General features: G+C 44.7%; 1 protein-coding gene across 6 annotated transcripts in view; it reads left to right on the forward strand.

Moving 5' to 3' along the window:
* The window catches only part of PCNX2 (pecanex 2), a 281732-nt gene that overhangs the window by 74501 nt on the left and 187769 nt on the right, over positions 1-19462 (forward strand). For all 6 annotated transcript variants that reach the window (XM_079900242.1, XM_079900240.1, XM_079900241.1 and 3 more), the window contains 5 exons: positions 2064-2217; positions 2304-2336; positions 11001-11172; positions 16364-16474; positions 17732-17823. In XM_079900242.1, coding sequence (XP_079756368.1) covers positions 2064-2217; positions 2304-2336; positions 11001-11172; positions 16364-16474; positions 17732-17823 — 562 coding nt within the window. The remainder of the gene's footprint in view (positions 1-2063; positions 2218-2303; positions 2337-11000; positions 11173-16363; positions 16475-17731; positions 17824-19462) is intronic.

Consider the following 19462-nt stretch of genomic DNA (forward strand, 5'->3'; position numbering starts at 1 on the left):
GTGTCCCCTGCATTGGCAGGTGGATTCTTTTTTTTTTTTTTTGCAGTACACGGGCCTCTCACTGTTGTGGCCTCTCCTGTTGCGGAGCACAGGCTCCGGACGCGCAGGCTCAGCGGCCATGGCTCATGGGCCCAGCCGCTCCGCGGCATGTGGGATCTTCCCGGACCGGGGCACGAACCCGTGTCCCCTGCATTGGCAGGCAGACTCTCAACCACTGCGCCACCAGGGAAGCCCCGGCAGGTGGATTCTTAACCACTGCACCACCAGGGAAGTCTGCTTTATTCATAATTGCCAACACTTGGAAGCAACCAAGATGTCTTTGATAGGTGAATGGATAAAGAAACTGTGGTATGTCCATACAGTGCAATATTATTCAGCAATAGAAAGAAAGGTGCTATCAAACTATGAAAAGACACGGAGGGACCTTCAGTGTGTATTACTAAGTGAAAGAAGCTAATCTGAAAAGGTTACATTCTGTGTGATTCCACCGCGGAATCTGGAAAGGGCAGAACTATGGAGACGGTAAAAAGATGAGTGGTTACCAGGGGTTAGAGAGGAAGGATGGATGAATAGGCAGAGCGCAGAGGATTTTTAGGGCAGTGAAAATACTCTGTAAGATACTGTAATGGCAGATACATATCATTATACCATTGTCTAACCCCACAGAATGTCCACCACCAAGAATGAACCATAATGTAGACTATGGGCTTTACTTGATAATGATTTGTCCGTGTTGGTTCCTCAGTTATAACACATGTAGCACCCTAGTCGGGGATGTTGATGGTGGGGGAGGGTGGGTGTGTTTGGGGGGAGGGGCTATGTGGGAACTCTTCGTACTTTCCCCTCAATTTTTTTTGAAATCTAAAACTGCTCTTTAAAATAATGTCTATTAATTAAAAATAGAATGTTCAGGAATGCCTGAACATCCCAGGGATGAAGTAGCCAGTTGTCCCTGTCTAAAAATGATCATAATTGAATGGGAAAGACTAATATGGGGACTTCCCTGGTCGTCCAGTGGTTAGGACTCCACGCTTCCACTGCAGGGGACGTGGGTTCAATCCTTGGTTGGGGACCTAAGATTCCCACATGCGACACGGCCAGAAAAAAAAACAACCCCAAAACAATATGTACATGTGCAAACATTGGTGAGGTAAGAAATGTACTCAGAATTCTTGTGAGTGACTCATCTGAACTCTCGACCTTGTGGTCCACGCCATCCTCCCTTAACTTCATTTCGGGTGCTCCTTGCCGTAACTCCACCCTGCATCTCGTCCCCCCACAGAAGGCTTCCACCCCTGACATCATCATCCCAGCCTCCGTTCAACCTTCCCGGCCCCTCCACCTCCCTCCAGTGTTACCCCGTCCTCTTTTGCACTTCGATGCATCCACTTCCTCCCACTAGCAGCCCTTATTGCCTCCCCATGATCCAGCGTTAGCCCCTTTGCATCAGCATCTTAAAACTCCCTTTCTTGTCCCTTTGCACATCCACTGATAACAGCCCACAGCTGATGAGCTCACCTCTCTACCCTGCACCTCTCAAGTGGAGCCCCCCAAGAGAAAACCACCCCGTGAGGCTGTGGTCACGACATACTTTCAGTCGCACCCTCTGCACGTCAGCCCTCCGGCTGGAGCTCTCCTGGCTTCTGAAACTGAGCAGGAAATTCCGGCCACGGAGACTGTATCTGGAAGGGATTGCCACGCAACCCTTCCCCCATTTAGCAGAGTCAGTGAAGCTCCTTCACATTTCACTGTTGTGGATGGAGGAATTAACGGTCTTCTCCCAGTAAACCCAGTTGAGTGACCAAGGACACCCAACTGGATTATATTTCATTTACTTCAATAACAGAAAGTGGGAGTTAAATATGGATTTTTAAAAATATAAAACACAGGACGAAGGAAAGGAAGAAGGAAACCTTAAAATCTTGTTGCCAAATATAAAGACGTGCTTGGGGTAGGTACTCCCTTGTGGCCAGTCTTTTTAGAAGCATGCAGGTATTCTCTGTTTAAAACCAGACAGCCTTACCTTTTATTCCCTCCGTTTTTAATTTGTTTATTTTGCCCAGAACTGAAGATGTCAAGGAAAACGTGTTGGCAGTTTTACTGATTGTCCTGGTTTCCCTGCTCGGATTTCTGACACTGAACCGAGGCTTTTGCAAAGACATGTGGGTGCTTCTCTTCTGCCTCGTCATGGCCAGCTGCCAGTACTCCCTGTTAAAGGCAAGAGCACATCTAATTCTTACCATCACTAACGTAGCCTTGAAATCATGAGATGATGACACAGACACTTCTCATTTGTGTTCTAGAGCGTTCAGCCTGACCCCGCCTCGCCAATCCACGTAAGTGTCCAACCACGGGCGAGTAGCTTGTCCGCTCTGCTTGCGTTGAAGCTAGGGGAATGGGCAAACTAGATTCAAAAGGCGACGTGCATATCAATATCCATGTATATTGAATATATAAATAGAAATAGTAATGCATGGTGGCCAAGTTCAGGCTAGATCGGAGAGCGTGGTGGGGATGGTGGCAGGGACGGAACAGGATGGGGACCAAGGATGTGTGCAGGGCCTTTTCTACCTGCCCTGGACTCATGTCGGGAAAGACGGTGAGCCCAGACTCTGCAGTCAGGCTGCCTGCGTTCGTTTTCTGGTTCCTGTGTCTGATTATTGGACCCTGAACAAAACGTGTACTCTCCGTGCCTCAGCTTCCCTGTGTGTAAATAAGGATAATAAAAATGCCTATGGGGATTCAGTAATCCAAGTAACGGGCTTAAAACAGCGCCTGGCATGGAGAAATCGCTTAATAGATGGTAGAAACCTCAGTATGTAAGCATGCATCATTATTCTTTTTACCTGAAGCTGATCTCTTTCTCGTCCACATTTTCAAGTGTATTGTTACCTTTTTCCTCATCATTTGGGGCTCCTTCATACCTGACACTCTGGGCTCCCCAGCACTGATCTCTTGGTGCCTGGGCGGTCTTCCACGAGCTCGGAAGCACACGTAGCGTCCACTGACCCGGCTGCACCTTCCCCTGTGGTGCTGCGGCTCCAGGTCTGGCGCTCTCCCTACTGGGACCCTGGCCACGTGCCTGTGCACCGAGACCACTGCCTGGTGGATGTCCCAGCTCCTTGGGAAACCTTCTTTCCTCTGTCCTGGTGAGCTCCTGGGGGTCCCCGAAAACCACTTCCAAACAAAGAAAACTTGACCTTCCCGCTACTGTGCCTTTAAAAACGTCATATCCGTGATTTCGGACCTGCTTTTAAATCTGCGATAGCTCAGGCTTCGCTCACAGTAATTAAGAAAAGCTTGTCATTGGACACTCACCTGGCATACATTACTATCTTGTTAAATTCCTCCGTTCCCCATAATTGGTTTAATACATCTTCTTTCATCCCAGAGTCTGAATGTCAAGATAAGCAGAAGCAGCATAATTAGGCTATCACGGGTGTGTCGTTGTGATTGTGGTCAGGAATCTGGGTTAGGTGGTGAGCGCAGAGACGTACAGCCCTGGGGTGTGCTGTCCCAGCCCACCCTCGATGCGACACGGGCGTCCTCCTGCTGTGGTAAATACGCCCCGCTTCCTAGTGACAGCGCTTGGCTCACTGTCTTTCTGGGTGACCTGGGGGAGGGGTGTTGTGTGCTGTTAAACGTTCATTTCCTGCATGTACTTTCAGGAATCATGCTAGGCAAGGAGGATGGCAAGTACAGCTGCATAACCCCTGTAGATCTGTAATGACTGTTCGCAGGACCCTTGGGTCCTGCTCTAAGTCGGAGTCGTATTGTCTCTATTGATCCAGTTCCTGGAGGACTAAATGCAGCTGCCCTTCCTTTATCTGAGCAAGCATGTCGTAGTGAGATAGGAAGAAACGACTTCTCTTACTGTCAACAGAAGCCACAGTCAGACATCAAACTATGTTTATGGCAGTGCTTAATTTGCTTACACAGATTTCTGAGTAGAATGAGTCCCAGATTTGAGCTGGCATTTCTCTAACTGTTCTGATGAGGCAAGAAAATATGGTAGCTATAAGATAGTTCCTCCTGCAGTGTGGCTGAGCCATGTAGGCGTTTAGAGGCTGATTTACTGTTTAGAGATGAGAAAACCTCAGAAAGGAGATGGTCAAGAGAATGAACCCAGTCTGGTAGAGAGTTGGCGCTCAAGCCTGCCACCAGCCCTGGCTAAGGTTCATTCATCAGGGGCTGTCAGATGAACCAGTGCTTTTCAAAACTGCGTTACTTTGTTCGTTCCCAGGGAGGGCCGTTAATGCAGTCAGTTCTTGGAGTGATTGACCGACTTTCTCCTTTGTTTCCTTCCAGGAGCACAGAGGTGGCAAATTTTGAGCAAGTTGTTAAAACCTGAAGATAGCACAATGAAAAAAAAAATTTTTTTTTTCCATAACATTCTGTGTGCTTCAGATAGAGTTGCAGATTAATACTGGCCTGCTAATAGTTACGGTACCATTGACCCTGGGCCTGAAAGAAACGCGTCTGATTGGAAAAGAAAAGAGGTCTAGGAGAGCTTAAAAAAATGAGCATGGGGGGTAGCTCCTGGAAGGAATCTGAGGATCAGAGACTGGCAACTTAGTCACAGGCAGTGAGGCTCTTCCATGGCTTACACAGATTTATACACTGGTCTAACCAACAGAATCCACTAATGATAACCCAGAAAGCAAAATCCAGTAGCATCACTGGCACAGAGGCAGTGTCGGGGCCTCTCCCAGCCCCTGCAGGGATTCTGAGTTAGGACAGCTGGGGCAGCACTTGGGAACCTGCATTTTAACACTCCCCCACCCCGTGCTGATGGCGGAGTTGAACTCAGATCACACCTGAGAAACACCGGAGTAACTGGAAGCCTGTGGGTTTCGGGATTCGAATCCAGCCTCGCCACGTACAAACTACGGCATCTCGGTCAAGTGACTTCTCTGAATCTCAGGTTTTTCCTCTGTAAAAGAGGAAATAATAAAATAGGATTGTAAGGGGATGAAACAAGGTAATGTACATCCAGGGCTCAGCCTAGAGTCTGGGAGCACTTGACAAATGCTGGTAATTTTTGTGTGAGTAAAGTGGGGATAATAATAACAGCCTCAGCTGGATTTGGTCATGAGTGAGTTGGACAATCTATGTAATGTGCCCAGTGCAGGACCTGGAATATTCAGTCCTCTGTAAAGGTTTCTTTCCTTTCTCCTTCTGCTCTGCGGATCCAGAGGACTGAGTGTACAGTTTCCACAAAGCCCACCCCTAGGTCCCCAATTATTAACCTCTTCCATCAGTATGTTACAGTTGTCACAACTACAGAAGCAATGTGGTTACATTATTATTAACTGAAGTCCGTATTTCACTCAGATTTCCTTCGTTTTTACGTAATATCCCCCCATTTTTTTTTTTTGAGGATTCCATCTAGGACATTGCCTGACATTTAGTCATTCTCTCTCCTAAGGCTCCTCCTGGCTGTGACAGTTCCTCAGGTTTTCCTTGGTTTTTGATAACCTGGACAGCTTTGAGGAGCATTGGTCAGGGATTTTGTAGACTGTCCCTCAGTTGGGATTTAGCTGGGGCTCATCTGATGATTTAACTGGGTTATGGGGGAGGAGAACCACAGAAGTAAAGCGCCATTTTCCTTGTCCTCTCGAGGTTATAGACAATCAACGTGACTGAACCACTTTTGATGTTGACCTTGAACACCTGGTTAAGGTGCTGTTTATCGGAGAAATGGTTTTTTTAAAATTTCACTAAAAAGTTTTAGAAATTGAAGTATAGTTGATTTACAGCGTTGGGGTAGTTTCTGGTGTGCAGCAAAGTGATTTGGTTATACATATACATATCTATTCTTTTTCGGACTCTTTCCCATTATAGGTTGTTACAAGATATTAAGTATAGTTCCCTGTGCTCTACGGTAGGTCCTTGTTGGTTATCTGTTTTATATAGAGTGGTATATATCTGTTAATCCCAAACTCCTAATGTATCCCTTCCCCACCTTTCCTCTTTGGTAACCATACATTTGTTTTTCTGTCTGTAAGTCTGTTTCTGTTTTGTAAATAAGTTCATTTGTATCATTTTCTTAGATTCCAGGTATAAGTAATATCATACAACGTTTGTCTTACTTCACTTCGTATGATAATGTCTTAAGTCCATCCATGTTGCTGCAAATGGCATTATTTCATTCTTTTCTGTGGTTGAGTAATAGTCCACTGTATATATATGCCACCAGGTGTGGGTCACAGAATACTTGCTGGCTAGGGTTTTACTGGGGTTCAGCTTCCTTAGGGCAGTGGGCTCCCATCCCCAGATCTCCTTCTTTTGCTCCACACACAAGGGGAGCTGAAGTGTATAGTTAAAAATTTTCGGTATACATCCAGAAAAAATGAAACCTTTAATTAGAAAAGCTACACGCACCCCAGTGTTCATAGCAGTACTATTATAATAGCCAAGACATGGAAGCCGCCCAAGTACCCGTCAACAGATGATTAGATAAAGAAGAGGTGGTGTATAGAAACAATGGAATAATACTCAGCAAAAAAAAAGAGAATGAAGTATTGCCATCTGCAGCAACTTGGATGGGCCTAGAGAATACCATGCTTAGTGAAATAAGTCAGACAGAGAAAGACAAATACTGTATGATCTCACTTACGTGTGGAATCTAAAAAATAATACAAATGAATCTATAGAAAAATCAGAAACAAACTCACAGACAGAAAGCAAACTTACGGTTACCAAAAGGGAGAGGGGGGGAAGGATAAATTATGGGGTTAACAGATACAAACTACCGTACATACAATAGATAAGCCACAAAGATTTACTCTATAGCCCAGGGAACTATATTGAATATCTTGCAATAACCTATAATGGAATATAATCTGCATTAAAAAAACCCCGAAAACAAATCACTATGCTGTATATCTGAAGCTAACACAATATTGTAAATCAACTATACTTCAATTAAAAAAGTGTGACTCTAAATATAAACAGGTGAATTGCTAAAGCAAACAGCAAATCCTTACTAGAGTGAAGAGAGTTCCACGTAGGTAGACATAATGTCTCAGAGGGGCTGGACAGAGCAGCAGGTAGTTATTTTTCTACACCCTCTCCTGGTAGGAGCCCTCTTCCACCTTCCAGGAGAAGCTATTACGAATGATTCCCCCCCCCGCCACTCTGTCTTTACTTCACATGAGTAACATTCACGTCATGTGTCTAAAGAATGAGGATTGCGAATGAACTTGATCCGAGTGAGGTTGAGTGTTGGGCCTAGAAGGATCCAGTGGCCAATGCAATCACCGTCTGGGTCAGTCTGGGGAGCCAGTGGGTAGTAGCCAGTGGGTAGAATCCAAGTCCTGGCTCGGCCGCACTGCAAAGCCTGTGTGCCTCGGTTTACTCCTGGCAAAATGAGAGTAATGGTAGGACTTCTGCGAGTGGAATATTTAAAGTGGGTAGAAGAGTGCCTGAGGCACAGGAAAGCAGGACAAATGTTAGCCTTTGCTGTCTTACATCAGCTTGTCAGAAACAGCTGACCTCTGAGTGCGGCCAGACGGGAACTTGTGCAGACTCAGCAGGGGTGAGGCAGCTCTTTTCTGCCCTCTGGGCTGAGAAGCAGAGAGTTCGGATCTGCACGAAGCCTGGTGCTGGCACGGGAAACGGCAGAGATGGGATGGGGCTGGCACGTCCTGGTTGCTGACGGCCTCGGTTCAGTGCCCCTGGGTTCAGACACCCCATCTTCCTTAGAACAAAACCCTTTTATCGCTCTGTCTCCCTGTCTATCTATCCATCTATATCTATCTATCTACCTATCTATCTGTCTGTCAATCTATCTATCCATCCATCCATCTATCTATTTATCTATCAGCAGCAAGTTTGAAGCATCTGACCAGCCCACTCTCTTGGTAAGAGGACAGTTAGAATGGCCTGGTCCCCTAGCCACAAGCACCACTGCTCTCCGGGTGGGGACCTGTAGGTTTGGATAGATTCTCTCACCTTACCCTTTCCTTGCCCTGCGACCAGAGCACCGCCTGTGACATTGTATATGTAGGTGGGGTTAATGGGAGACCCAAATGCATGTGTAGACCAGCTTTTGTAAAACAGCCTGCAAGGTGCCCCAGAGCAGACATCAGCAGTGCTTCCCCAGGGCATTTGAAGGTGAAAAAACAGGTGGGAAACACTTGGACAAGTTTTAGAAAGTTGTGATCAGACTTCACCTGGAGGAGCGAGTGGAATTTTTCTATTGAAAAAAAAAAATGAATCCTTGGGAGGTTTTATGATTGAATCCTACGTGAAAGAAGGAACTGGAGAAGAGGGAAATTTTATTAGTGGGTATTCTTAGGAATCAAGACAGATAAAAGTGACTCACATGCCATGTATTAGCGATATGCTTAGAATGGTTTGGGGACCCCAGAGATAGCATGATGGTGAGGGCAGCCTGTTTCTAAGGGAGCCTTAAGGTTTGTCTCAGAAATTGCAAATAAAAAGAAAGCATTCCCGTGCCCAATAAATAAAGTTTGACTTGCACGATCCAAGATGATATCTTAAATTTGTTCAAAGCCATAGACTTTCAATTCCTGGAAAAAGTTATTTTTAACCTTTTAGTAACAGAAAGGATCAGGGCAAGTGGGGAGTAGCTATTTAATTATATTTCTGAAATGGTATCAGTTTGAGGAAAGATCTCATATGCTTGCGTATTTGTATACTAAGTGGCTATCTATACCAAGCAATTTATTTTGCTATTCACTTGATAAGAAATGCATTAAGATTTCACTTATGCTTTAGTTTCAATTTTTTTTTTAATGCAGAGGAAGTATCCCCTTACCCATTAATCTATGACCTAGTTGGATTCAAAAGGAAATTTCATAAGAGTACAAAATATTCCTTTAAGACTGAGTCTGGACTCAGGGCCAAACATAGCCAGCCCCCATGGACAGCCTGTGTTTTCCTTCCTATTAAAAGATGGTCTTAGAATAAGACTGTTTCTATTATAGAAGCAGTGGCAATTTAAATTGCATTTCTAAATACGTTCAAGTCAGTGACTTTAAAAATTCATATGCAAACTTGTATCACTTTCTTTTTTTTGACTTATTTCCTAGTCTTTTTATTTTATTTTTTTAACTTTTTTTTTTTTTTTTTTTTTTTGCGGTACGCGGGCCTCTCACTGTTGTGGCCTCTCCCGTTGCGGGGCACAGGCTCCGGACGCGCAGGCTCAGCGGCCATGGCTCTCGGGCCCAGCCGCTCTGCGGCATGTGGGATCCTCCCGGACCGGGGCGCGAACCCATGTCCCCTGCATCGGTAGGCTGACTCGCAACCACCGCGCCACCAGGGAAGCCCTAATATCTTTATGAGAGTATAATTGCTTTACAATGGTGTGTTAGTTTCTGCTTTATAACAAAGTGAATCAGCTATACGTATACATATATCCCCATATCTCCTCCCTCTTGCCTCTCCCTCCCACCCTCCCTATCCCACCCCTCTAGGTGGTCACAAAGCAACGAGCTGATCTCCCTGTGCTATGCAGCCGCTTCCCACTAGCTATCTATTTTACACTTGGTAGTGTATATATGTCCACGCCTCTCTCTTTGTCCCAGCTTACCCTTCCCACTCCCCGTGTCCTCAAGTCCATTCTCTACATCTGCGTGTTTATTCCTGTCCTGCCCTTAGGTTCTTCAGAACCCTTTTTCTTTTTCTTTTTTTTTAGATTCCATATATATATGTGTTAGCATACGGTATTTGATTTTCTCTTTCTGACTTACTTCACTCTGTATGACAGACTCTGGGTCCATCCACCTCACTACAAATAACTCAATTTCGTTTCTTTTTATGGCTGAGTAATATTCCATTGTATATATGTGCCACATCTTCTTTATCCATTCATCTCTTGATGGACACTTAGGTTGCTTCCATGTCCTGGCTACTGTAAATAGAGCTGCAATGAACATTGTGGTACATGACTCTTTCTGAATTATGGTTTTCTCAGGATATATGCCCAGTAGTGGGATTGCTGGGCCGTATGATAGTTCTATTTCTAGTTTTTTAAGGAACCTCCATACTGTTCTCCATAGTGACTGTATCAATTTACATTCCCACCAACAGTGCAAGAGGGTTCCCTTTTCTCCACACCCTCTCCAGCATTTGTTGTTTGTAGATTTTTTGATGATGGCCATTCTGACTGGTGTGAGGCGATCAAACTTGTATCACTTTCATCTTGACTTTTTATACTCAAAGTAGTTCATGAATTGCAAATAATATTCTCTCCCTAATTCATTTTTGTTGGTGTTTTTGAACCTTATGAATTTTGCATTGATTTGTGAGATGTAAATTAATTCTTCATTGACTTTTGCCCTGGAAAGTTGATGTTATAGCTTTTCCTTAATTTTTCTATCCATTCCAGAAGACGAATAAAACAGTGTGTCTGCTCGCCTCTTAAGAGTATTTTGAAGGTTAAGATGAAATCAGTTAAGGTTTTGGTCCTCCTCAGAGGACAATGCAGATAAATAGCAAATGTTTAAAAATTGATTATTCCACTGTGCTACACTGAGACATTTTGTGCAGTCTCTGCAGGTATAATTTGGCACCTGTATTGTCTTGCTTTCTAAGACATAAGGAAATTGAAGCCTACAACTTGTAATTCTATTTCTTGTTAATAATGGAGCTCAGCTTAGAGCATGCAGAGCAAATAGTGGTTTAAATTAGTTTGGCACTTGAAATGAACAACACAAATGGAAGTTTCACTGTGGGGGAAGCATTGAATTAGATCGAGATTTTATCCAAGGCTGGTAATTACATTTTCAGGTAAATCTTGCTGAGTCTGAGAGACATAACATTCTTTTTGATATTCTTATTCTTCTTTGACAGAGTAAACATCAGGGTATTTTTTTTTTCCCTTGGTGTTCGGTGTGCATGAATTATGGTGGGGGAGGGGTGAATTGTTATATGGTGTAAGTTGTATAATATGGTATAAATGATTGACTGTGAGGCTTTTGTTATTTAATCAAAATTAAAGGTACCATTCAGAAATTGTGTTTGTTTTCTAGGGACACAACCAAATCATAACATACAGCAGACCAATCTATTTTTGTGTGCTGTGTGGCCTTATCTTGCTGCTTGATACTGGGGCCAAAGCCAGGCACCCTCCCACTTACATTGTGTACGGCCTGAAGCTCTTCTCTCCAGGCTCTCTCCAGTCGGCTAGGGACTTCTTAATAGGTGAGTTCATTTGGGGGTTGTGGCGAAGAATATAGAGGTGGGAGGGTATTTCTCCCCGTTATTTTTTGAATCCCTCGTTGGATACATTTTCTTTATTATTGGATCAAGAGATGTGCACTTTTTCTCTTGGCTTGCACACTCTCAGAAGACGGCCTGGGAGGCAGAGCCCCAAGCATCCAACGAGGGACTTATTCTAAAGGATGTTGATATCCCTGAGCAGGGAGCTGCAGCACCATAACATCTGAAGACTGGTGGCTGAGGTGCCTGATGTGTGGCGTCAGTGGGGCTCCCCAGGGTGGAGGCGATTTTGCCATTAGGGTGGCAGCCACAGCCCCATCTGCACGGCACAGATGCTCCGGTGACATGTGAGTGGACATGGTTCTCAGTCCAGATGGAGTCCTGGATGTGCCGTCACCCAGCCTTCCATTGGTGCACTTTACTTGCCTTAAGGTCTAGGCAGTGTTTGATGTAAAATGCTCCATGTACACAAGTGACCTTCATAATATAATGGGGTAGAGCCCCAGCTTCGGAGGCAGATGGCTGGCTGTTTGAATTCCATCTCTGCTTCTTTACTAGTTGTGTGACCTTGAGCAAAATTCAACTGTGATATGGGGACAAAAATAGTACACACCACGGAGATTGTTGCAGATTTTAGATGAGTTGGTATATTTAAACACATAGAAACGTGCCTTTAACCAGGTATTAGCTATTATCATCTTTATTATGCGAAGAGGCTGCCCCACTGTGGGCCCGCAGCTCCGAAGACTTGACGGACAAAGCTCTGAGAATTCTTGTGATGACATCCGGAGGTTTCCACACCTGCTAACTTGTGATTATCTGATCCCATTGACCAGATGAGTTGATAAAGGACAGTTACCAAAGACACCACCCCCTAGATCTGTTACTTGCCAGCCAGAAATTTTACTGAAGAGGAGATTGTCAAAGCCATCATTAGGACCAGCACAGAGAGAAACAGGAACTGAGTACGTGTGAGGTTGTTTACCATCATGTGTCTGAAGACGCTCTTGTGCCTGTCTCGCGGAGGAAGTGGTTCTCCTCTGGCTGGTGCTGGGGCACGTGGAATAGTGGCTGGAGTTGTGCCTTATGGGTGATAATCTCTGTTCCCCACCGCCACTCTTGGTTTCTGCTCAGACCACCAACGTACCACAGTGGAGAGAGGCACCAGAGGAAGAGGAGGGGCAAGGGAGACAGGAAGATCTGGTGTCTGCTGCCTTATTCTCCTCCCAGGGAGGAAGGGGTTGAATGTGAACCAAGGGTAGGAGAGGAGTCCAGTGGCCATTGAGCAGGTGGGAAGGATGGAGAAGCTCTTTGTCCTATGTAATCCAAGAAGAGAACATCAGATAACAGAACAATAGAAGGAGGAGAAAGCACAGTGACAAGAGACAAGGAATCTGGGGGATAAAATTGGCACAAGAAGAAAGACAAAGTCAGTGGTGGGACTAGTTGCTTTTGTAGGCTGAGGGGTGAATTAAGGAAATAGAAACACTCAGGGTGATAGTCTTACATAATTTATTTTCCTTTTATGATCTTTCATATATGTTCAGAATATCACTTCTCTTTCATTATAAGGAAAAAAAATTTTTTTTTCCCTCCAGGAGGAAGTGAAGGGCCTTCTTAGTCAGTGCTCATTTCCTTTGCTGACCTCTGCGCTGAATTTTTTATTATTTTCCATTTGGGTAACTTCAGCAAAAGCCTATGAGCGAGACTGGCTTTGTAATCATCCTTTGGATGAGAAAGCCGAGAGGTCTTCCGTTCTTAGAACCATATTTCAAGAGGAGCAGTAGCAAAGCTAGAGTGTGCCCTGCGGAATGTGGCCACATGGGCTATACTGGGTCTGCGCATGGGGCGAGGGAATGGGGGCGTCCAGCCTAGAGGAGAAATGCTTGAGTCCTAGAGGCACATGTGATGGCTGTAGGTGGTTGAAAGGCTGCCAGGCCAAAGTGGGAGGGATTTTGTTCTCTGTTGCTCTCTGTTGGTGTAGCTGTAGTAACTAGTCCCAGTGGCTGGTGGGTGGATTTCGGCTCACTGGAAGACTGGTGTTGTGGTTTGGTGTAGAGCTGTCCAATAGGGCCGTGGGTTGCCTAGTGATGCGAGAAGTTCCCTGACGTGGGAAGAACTCGGGCAAGATGAGACAACCATCACTTGTAGAAGGGTTCCATGCCCTGTATGGGTTCTTTATCAGATGTGATGGGTCCTTTTTCAGATGTGAGAGTTTGATGTTTTATTTTAGTCTTTAGGACCATAATCCCTTACCTACGCTAATGCAGCTTCAAGGATGGAACCCTTGGAGATGGTGGAGGTTTTGTAACCAGCGACTGAGATGGACCCACCCTCACCTGCACTCCGAGACTCACATTTCCGTGTCTTGTGTAAAGACTTGTCTCTTGGCCCCAGGAATCCGTGTCAGCACAGTGTGCTAATACACAGATGTGGCATGTAGGAGACACACAACGTATACAGTCATACCAAGTTCATAGTCTTGGTTTTACTTCCATGTTATTTTAATTCTGCTTACCTCCCCCAAGCCCCAACCTGCAAATATAGTAATGAATATTACTCTTCACATAACGGAAGAAAGAAGCAAGTTCCAATGTTTTTATTTATGCATTGTGCTTGGAAAGAAATGGAACTGTACCAGAAGTTTCTGCATTTATGGTAATTATTAGGAAACATGAAGAGTAGGGAAGATGTGAGAGAAAATTACAGACCCTCTCAGCAGTACACTGAGAAAAAAAGTCTTTGTTCACAGGGAAAGTTGCCAACAACCACGGGGACTTTTTGATTTTTTACTTATGGAAAAAAGGACAAAATCATTTCGGCAACTTGAAGCGGAATTTCCTAGCCGTCCTCCCGATGCTTCTTCATTCACGTGCGCTGCACCCTGCCATTCACGCGGCCTCCACCTTCTTCTGATTCCACCTGCGCAGCTCTGACTCTAAAGACGAGAGCTTTCCTCTGTACTTCATCCTGGGGGAGACCTAGACCCTGGGCTCCCCGTCAACTGCTGTCCGTCCTGTGCCGTGTCGTCTAGCTCCTGCTCTGCAGGCACAACCAGAGAGTCTTCAGTTAGGACTTCCTCATGTCTCGTACCATTTTATTTCCCCCCAGCATCATTCATCGTGTTCCAGTTCTTTGCACTTTATTAGTTTGGGTTTTATTGCCTAATGTATTTCTTATAGAGAATACTTCTTTACCCACGTTTTGCTGCAGTTTCCAGGATTTGTCTACCATTATTACATTATTTCACACTCATACTTTTCTCTGTAGTTCTTCGTTTTTGGTAGTTTTCATTGCACACAACACTTGAGAATGTGGACTAATGCCCGTGACGAATGCAGCGTACCATCGAATCTTCATTGCTGGGTTTTGAGTCCCAAACTTAAGAAGAGAACTAGTCAGTTTGCTTAAAATCATATGAATTAAAATGTTCATGCTCAAAACTGTATGTCCTGCTATTAAGTGTCTGTTTATTTCTTATATCTTTCCTTTCATATAAAAACTGAAAAAAGAAATTGTCATATAGTTATGACTAGCAGATCCGTATTTGTGTCTTATTGCTGACTTTGTTTTTTTTTAAACTTTAGTGAAGTACAGTTGATTTACAACGTTAATTTCTTCTGTACAGCAAAGTGACTCAGTTAAACATATATATATCAGTATATTCTTTTTCTATTCTTTTCCATGATGGTTTATCACAGGATACTGAGTACAGTTCCCTGTGCTCTACAGTAGGACCTCGTTGTTTATCCGTCCTATATGTAATAGTTTGCATCTGCTAATCCCAAACTCCCATTCCTTCCCCCGACCCCCCCTGGTTATTGCCGGCTTCGATTGAGAAACGTATTACTCACAGATGCTTTGGGTTTTCACCATATAGTTAAAATCTTGCCACAGACAACATTACAACAAAATCACCATGTGTGTCAAAATATGGCTCCAATCCCAAACAAAGGCCCGTTTATCATAGCCATGTTCATTACATAAAATTTTATTTCCACACATTGTTGGAACAGTTTCTTGGTATTGTTGTAGTTGGGTTTGCCCCATTTTACTGTAGTGGGGTTAACCCACGATTAGCCAGAGAATGGGACACGTAAATACTCTCATCCCTGCAATTTCACTGTGGAAAGTTTGCGTTTCCAGTTTTTCAGAAATAGCTGAAACGCGGTCCCCATCCTCCCTACCTGCCCTTTTCACTGCAGTTTATACATGGGGTTTGGACATAGTTCCATGTTTAGGCGTCTTAGATTTCAAATCAAATTTCCTTAGTTTTATTAGGGTTTACCAGTATCAAACTTCATTGACTTTCCACCCAATAAACTGAGACAGGAAGGTAGACAGATGTACCGTGGTACCACTAATGGGAGTTTCTGTGTTTCTCTGAAACCCAACTCAAATAGGATCGGGAAAGAGAAGGATGGGGAAATTGCTGTAAAATGCAGCTCAACGATGCGTTATTTCCCTGAACAAATGATCTCTGTGAAACACTGAATTATAACGTATGGATGTTTCATCCAATTGCATTGTTACGGTTTGGGAAGCTGCCAGTTCTCCTCTCGTCAGGCAGGGTCCCTTTCACCTCCCAGGTGACGTGCGCCACCTGACAAGCAGGCCCTTCAGTGTCGCACCGTCATGGCTGTGGGATTTCTTAGTTCATCCCCACTCTCCCTTGCTGCTCTGTGGGTCTGAGGTTCTGACTGAAACCTGAGTCTCCACCGGGTATTTAGAGCAGAACACACACAGCAACTCAAGCCCTGGAGGTGACAGAAGCACAAAGCAAGGAGCCTTGCAGGAAGAGCCCCTCTGACAACTGTGCTTGGGTCTCGCATGATCATGTGATTTTCCTGGCCCTCTTTTCCCATCTCATTTCCCCTAAGTCCAAGTCTGTCGTTGCGAGCTGAAGGCGGATCTGCTCTCTGCCCACCATCCCCATGTGTCTGCCCAGTCCCAGGCCCGCCTCTTCCTCAAAAGCAGCGCCTTTATTATGTCCACGGGCCTGTGCGGCTCAACCTCCAGCCTCCTCCAGCGGGTAGCGGAGAGGAGGCCGTATCGCCTCCAGGACCTGGGCGGGGTGGGCTGGGCTGAAAGGGGGAGGGAGGTGGGACTGCAGCGGGAACCTCGGCCACCTTTCCCCGCACGCTTACCATCAATTTTGTCTGTTCACTTCCAGTATTTCTATATTGCTTCCCTGCAATCTCCCTCCTTGGGCTCTTCCCGCAGATCAACACTTTCTGCATCTATCTTTTGGAGCAAATTGACATGCTGTTTTTTGGAGGTTCTGGTAAGTCTTGTTCATTCTGTTCGTCCTGTAAAAAAGTCTGAAGTTCAGATAAGGGCTAGGTAGCCTCAGGCATGAAATGAGGTCTGGACAGTTAGGTTGTTCTGAGCCTTTGTAGGACCTCAGCTCTGGTCCGTCAGGTTGATGGTGGGCCCTTCTAGATTCCTTCATCCAAACTGAAAGTGGTCCACCCAGCCTGACACAAGCGGAAAACAGGGAAGCGTAGAATTCCATGAGCTTTGCACTAGGTGTAAGGCTCTTCTAAGTGTTCTTTGGAAAAGCCGTATGTGTGACTGTGTGTGAATGTGGGTGAGTGGAGGTGAGTGTGTGCGCCGTGTGTGTATTTGAGCATGTACACGTCTGAGTTAGTCTGGGAGCGTGTGCGTGTGACATTGTGAGTGTGTGTGGCGTGCGGGCCTGTACAGACAGGCGACCTGTGTCCTTCCATTTGGTGTGTGCTTTAGATTCCAACCAAGGTGGGTAAAGCTTCAGCTAATGCTCACTTGGAGACTTCAATCAGATTGCTTACCTTTAAAGGTTACTCTTCTCTAAATGGAGACTAACGTGCTGATCTCATAGTGTTGCTGTAAGGATTCCATGAAACCTGTACATAGAGCGCAAGACCGTAGAGGCCAATTAATTACTGCTGCCACCTCCTTGTACCCACACAGACACACAGATACACACTCACACACACAGGAGTGCTTTCTTGTTCTTTTTATCTATCTATCTATCATCCATCTCCCTCTGTCCTTATCTCTGTCTCCATCTCCATCCCCATCTCCGTCTCCATCCCCATCTCCGTCTCCATCCCCATCTCTGTCTCCATCCCCATCTCCATCCCCATCTCCATCTCTCTCCTTTCTTCTGTTGAAATTGCCATCCCTGAGCTTTCCGGGGCCAGCAGCTTCCAACTGTAAGCAACAAGGTCTCCCCACCTCCACACTGACTGGTTCACACAGCCTTCCAAGAATGTTATCAAAAGTTCTTTCTATCTGTGGTCCTCCTGAGTTGTTAGGTAACGGTCAGTGTCTTTCTTGTACTAAGAGTCACTCAGGGCTTTTTGACTGCCCCGTAGATTGATTTTTTGCCCCTTTCACAGGCATTTTGCATTTGAAAGCTACAAACTTCATTTCTTCTTCTTTTTTTAAAATTTTTACTGGAGTATAGTTGATTTATGTACAAACTTCATGTCTTACAACATTTACTGACCGTGAGACTTGCCAGTCTAGAAGGGAACTCTTGACGTTTGTGTTCCAGCTGTTTCGGGGATGCTGTCGGCCGTTTACAGCGTGGCCCGGAGTGCTTCCGCTGCAGCTGTGCTGCACGTGTTCTGCTTCAGCGCCGTGAAGGTAGGTGTGAGGCCCAGGGCCTTCTTCTCACATCCACTGAATTAACTGTATTTTAAGTAAACAAATGTCTCTTCCAATTTCAAGAGAAATGGGATCTGAGCACATTAGCAATAACAGGGCCTGGCGGATGAAGCCTCAGTGGTTTAGAAGATGCGTTAAGATACCCAATTTGCCACGGAGCACAAAGCCCACCTGGTCTGACCCCCTGCCCCCTCCAGGTGTCTGCCTGGCTTGGTCAGTTACTGACACTGGGCGGGGCTTCTGCTTAACATGGTAAAGGGATACAGTTGCATCAAGCTTTATGGACAGAGAACGGGAATGGCTATGACAGTAAAAAAATTTTAGAATCCAGGAAACAGATGGACCATAGATTTATCCAGATGGAGAAAGTTAAAACCCAGGCTGGCAGCAAGGGAAACATACGATGATGAAAAAACAAGATAAACTTTAACTTTAGGAAAACAGCAAGAGGTATCAGAAAAGCAAATGGTACGTGCGTAGCTCAGCTGTGAATATTTTGTATCTATGGCGATCTGAATAAGAGTTATAACTGTAATGGCAGAATGGGGGAGATGAGTGTGTGTGTGTGTGTGTGTGTGTGTGTGTGTGTGCGCGCGCGCATGTGCCCCTCTTGGGGAGGTCTTTTTTTTTTTTTAACATCTTTATAGGAGTATAATTGCTTTACAATGTTCTGTTAGTTTTTGCTGTATAACAAAGTGAATCAGCCATATGTATACGTATATCCCCATATCCCTTCCCTCTTGCGTCTCCCTCCCACCCTCCCTATCCCACCCCTCTACGTGGTCACAAAGCACCAGCTGATCTCCCTGTGCTATGCGGCTGCTTCCCACTAGCTATCTGTTTTACATTTGGTAGTGTATATATGTCCATGCCTCTCTCTCACTTCGTCCCAGCTTACCCTTCCCCCTCCCCATGTCCTCAAGTCCATTCTCTACATCTGTGTCTTTATTCCTGTCCTTCCTCTTGGGGAGGTCTTTTATTTCTTTTTTTAAGGTTTTTAAATTACCATTTATTTCTTAAAAGTTAACATGTGCATAATAGGAAAACAAAGAACACAAGAAGCAAAAAACAAAGTCATCCATCATCAGAAGTCTTGGGGAGGTCTTAATCTTGTCTTCCACATTAGAAAGTCAGCAAATAATATCTGAAGTTGAAAAAAAATCAAGAAATAACAAAACAAGCATGTTATCTGGAAATATGGAAGTAAATAGACGATGAAACATGTGAAAGTCCCTGCCTTTGGGAAGCAGGAGTTGGAGCAAGGAGATGGATGGTGTGGGCAAGGGACCACTGCTGTTCATCTAGGCATGTAGAACTGCAGAAGGGCTATGAAGTCTGAAATCAATAGCACATATAACGTGTTAAGGGGCATCTTCAATCAGTAAAAAGGTAATTAATTTATAGTATACATATTTCTTGACTTTATGGACACCCTGCCTTGAATGTGTTACACCACAAGTACCTCTTTGATAGAATAAAAATTAAATGTAAAATAGTAAATAATATATGTTCCAAAGGGTTTTAAATATATATTATATGACATTTATTGATTAACTTTTTAAAAGATTAGCTTAAAATCATATTAAACTCATCAGTGTCAGTGGCAGAAAGATCATTG

This window comes from Stenella coeruleoalba, assembly GCF_951394435.1.
Source record: "Stenella coeruleoalba genome assembly, chromosome: 16".
Taxonomy (NCBI): domain Eukaryota; kingdom Metazoa; phylum Chordata; class Mammalia; order Artiodactyla; family Delphinidae; genus Stenella; species Stenella coeruleoalba.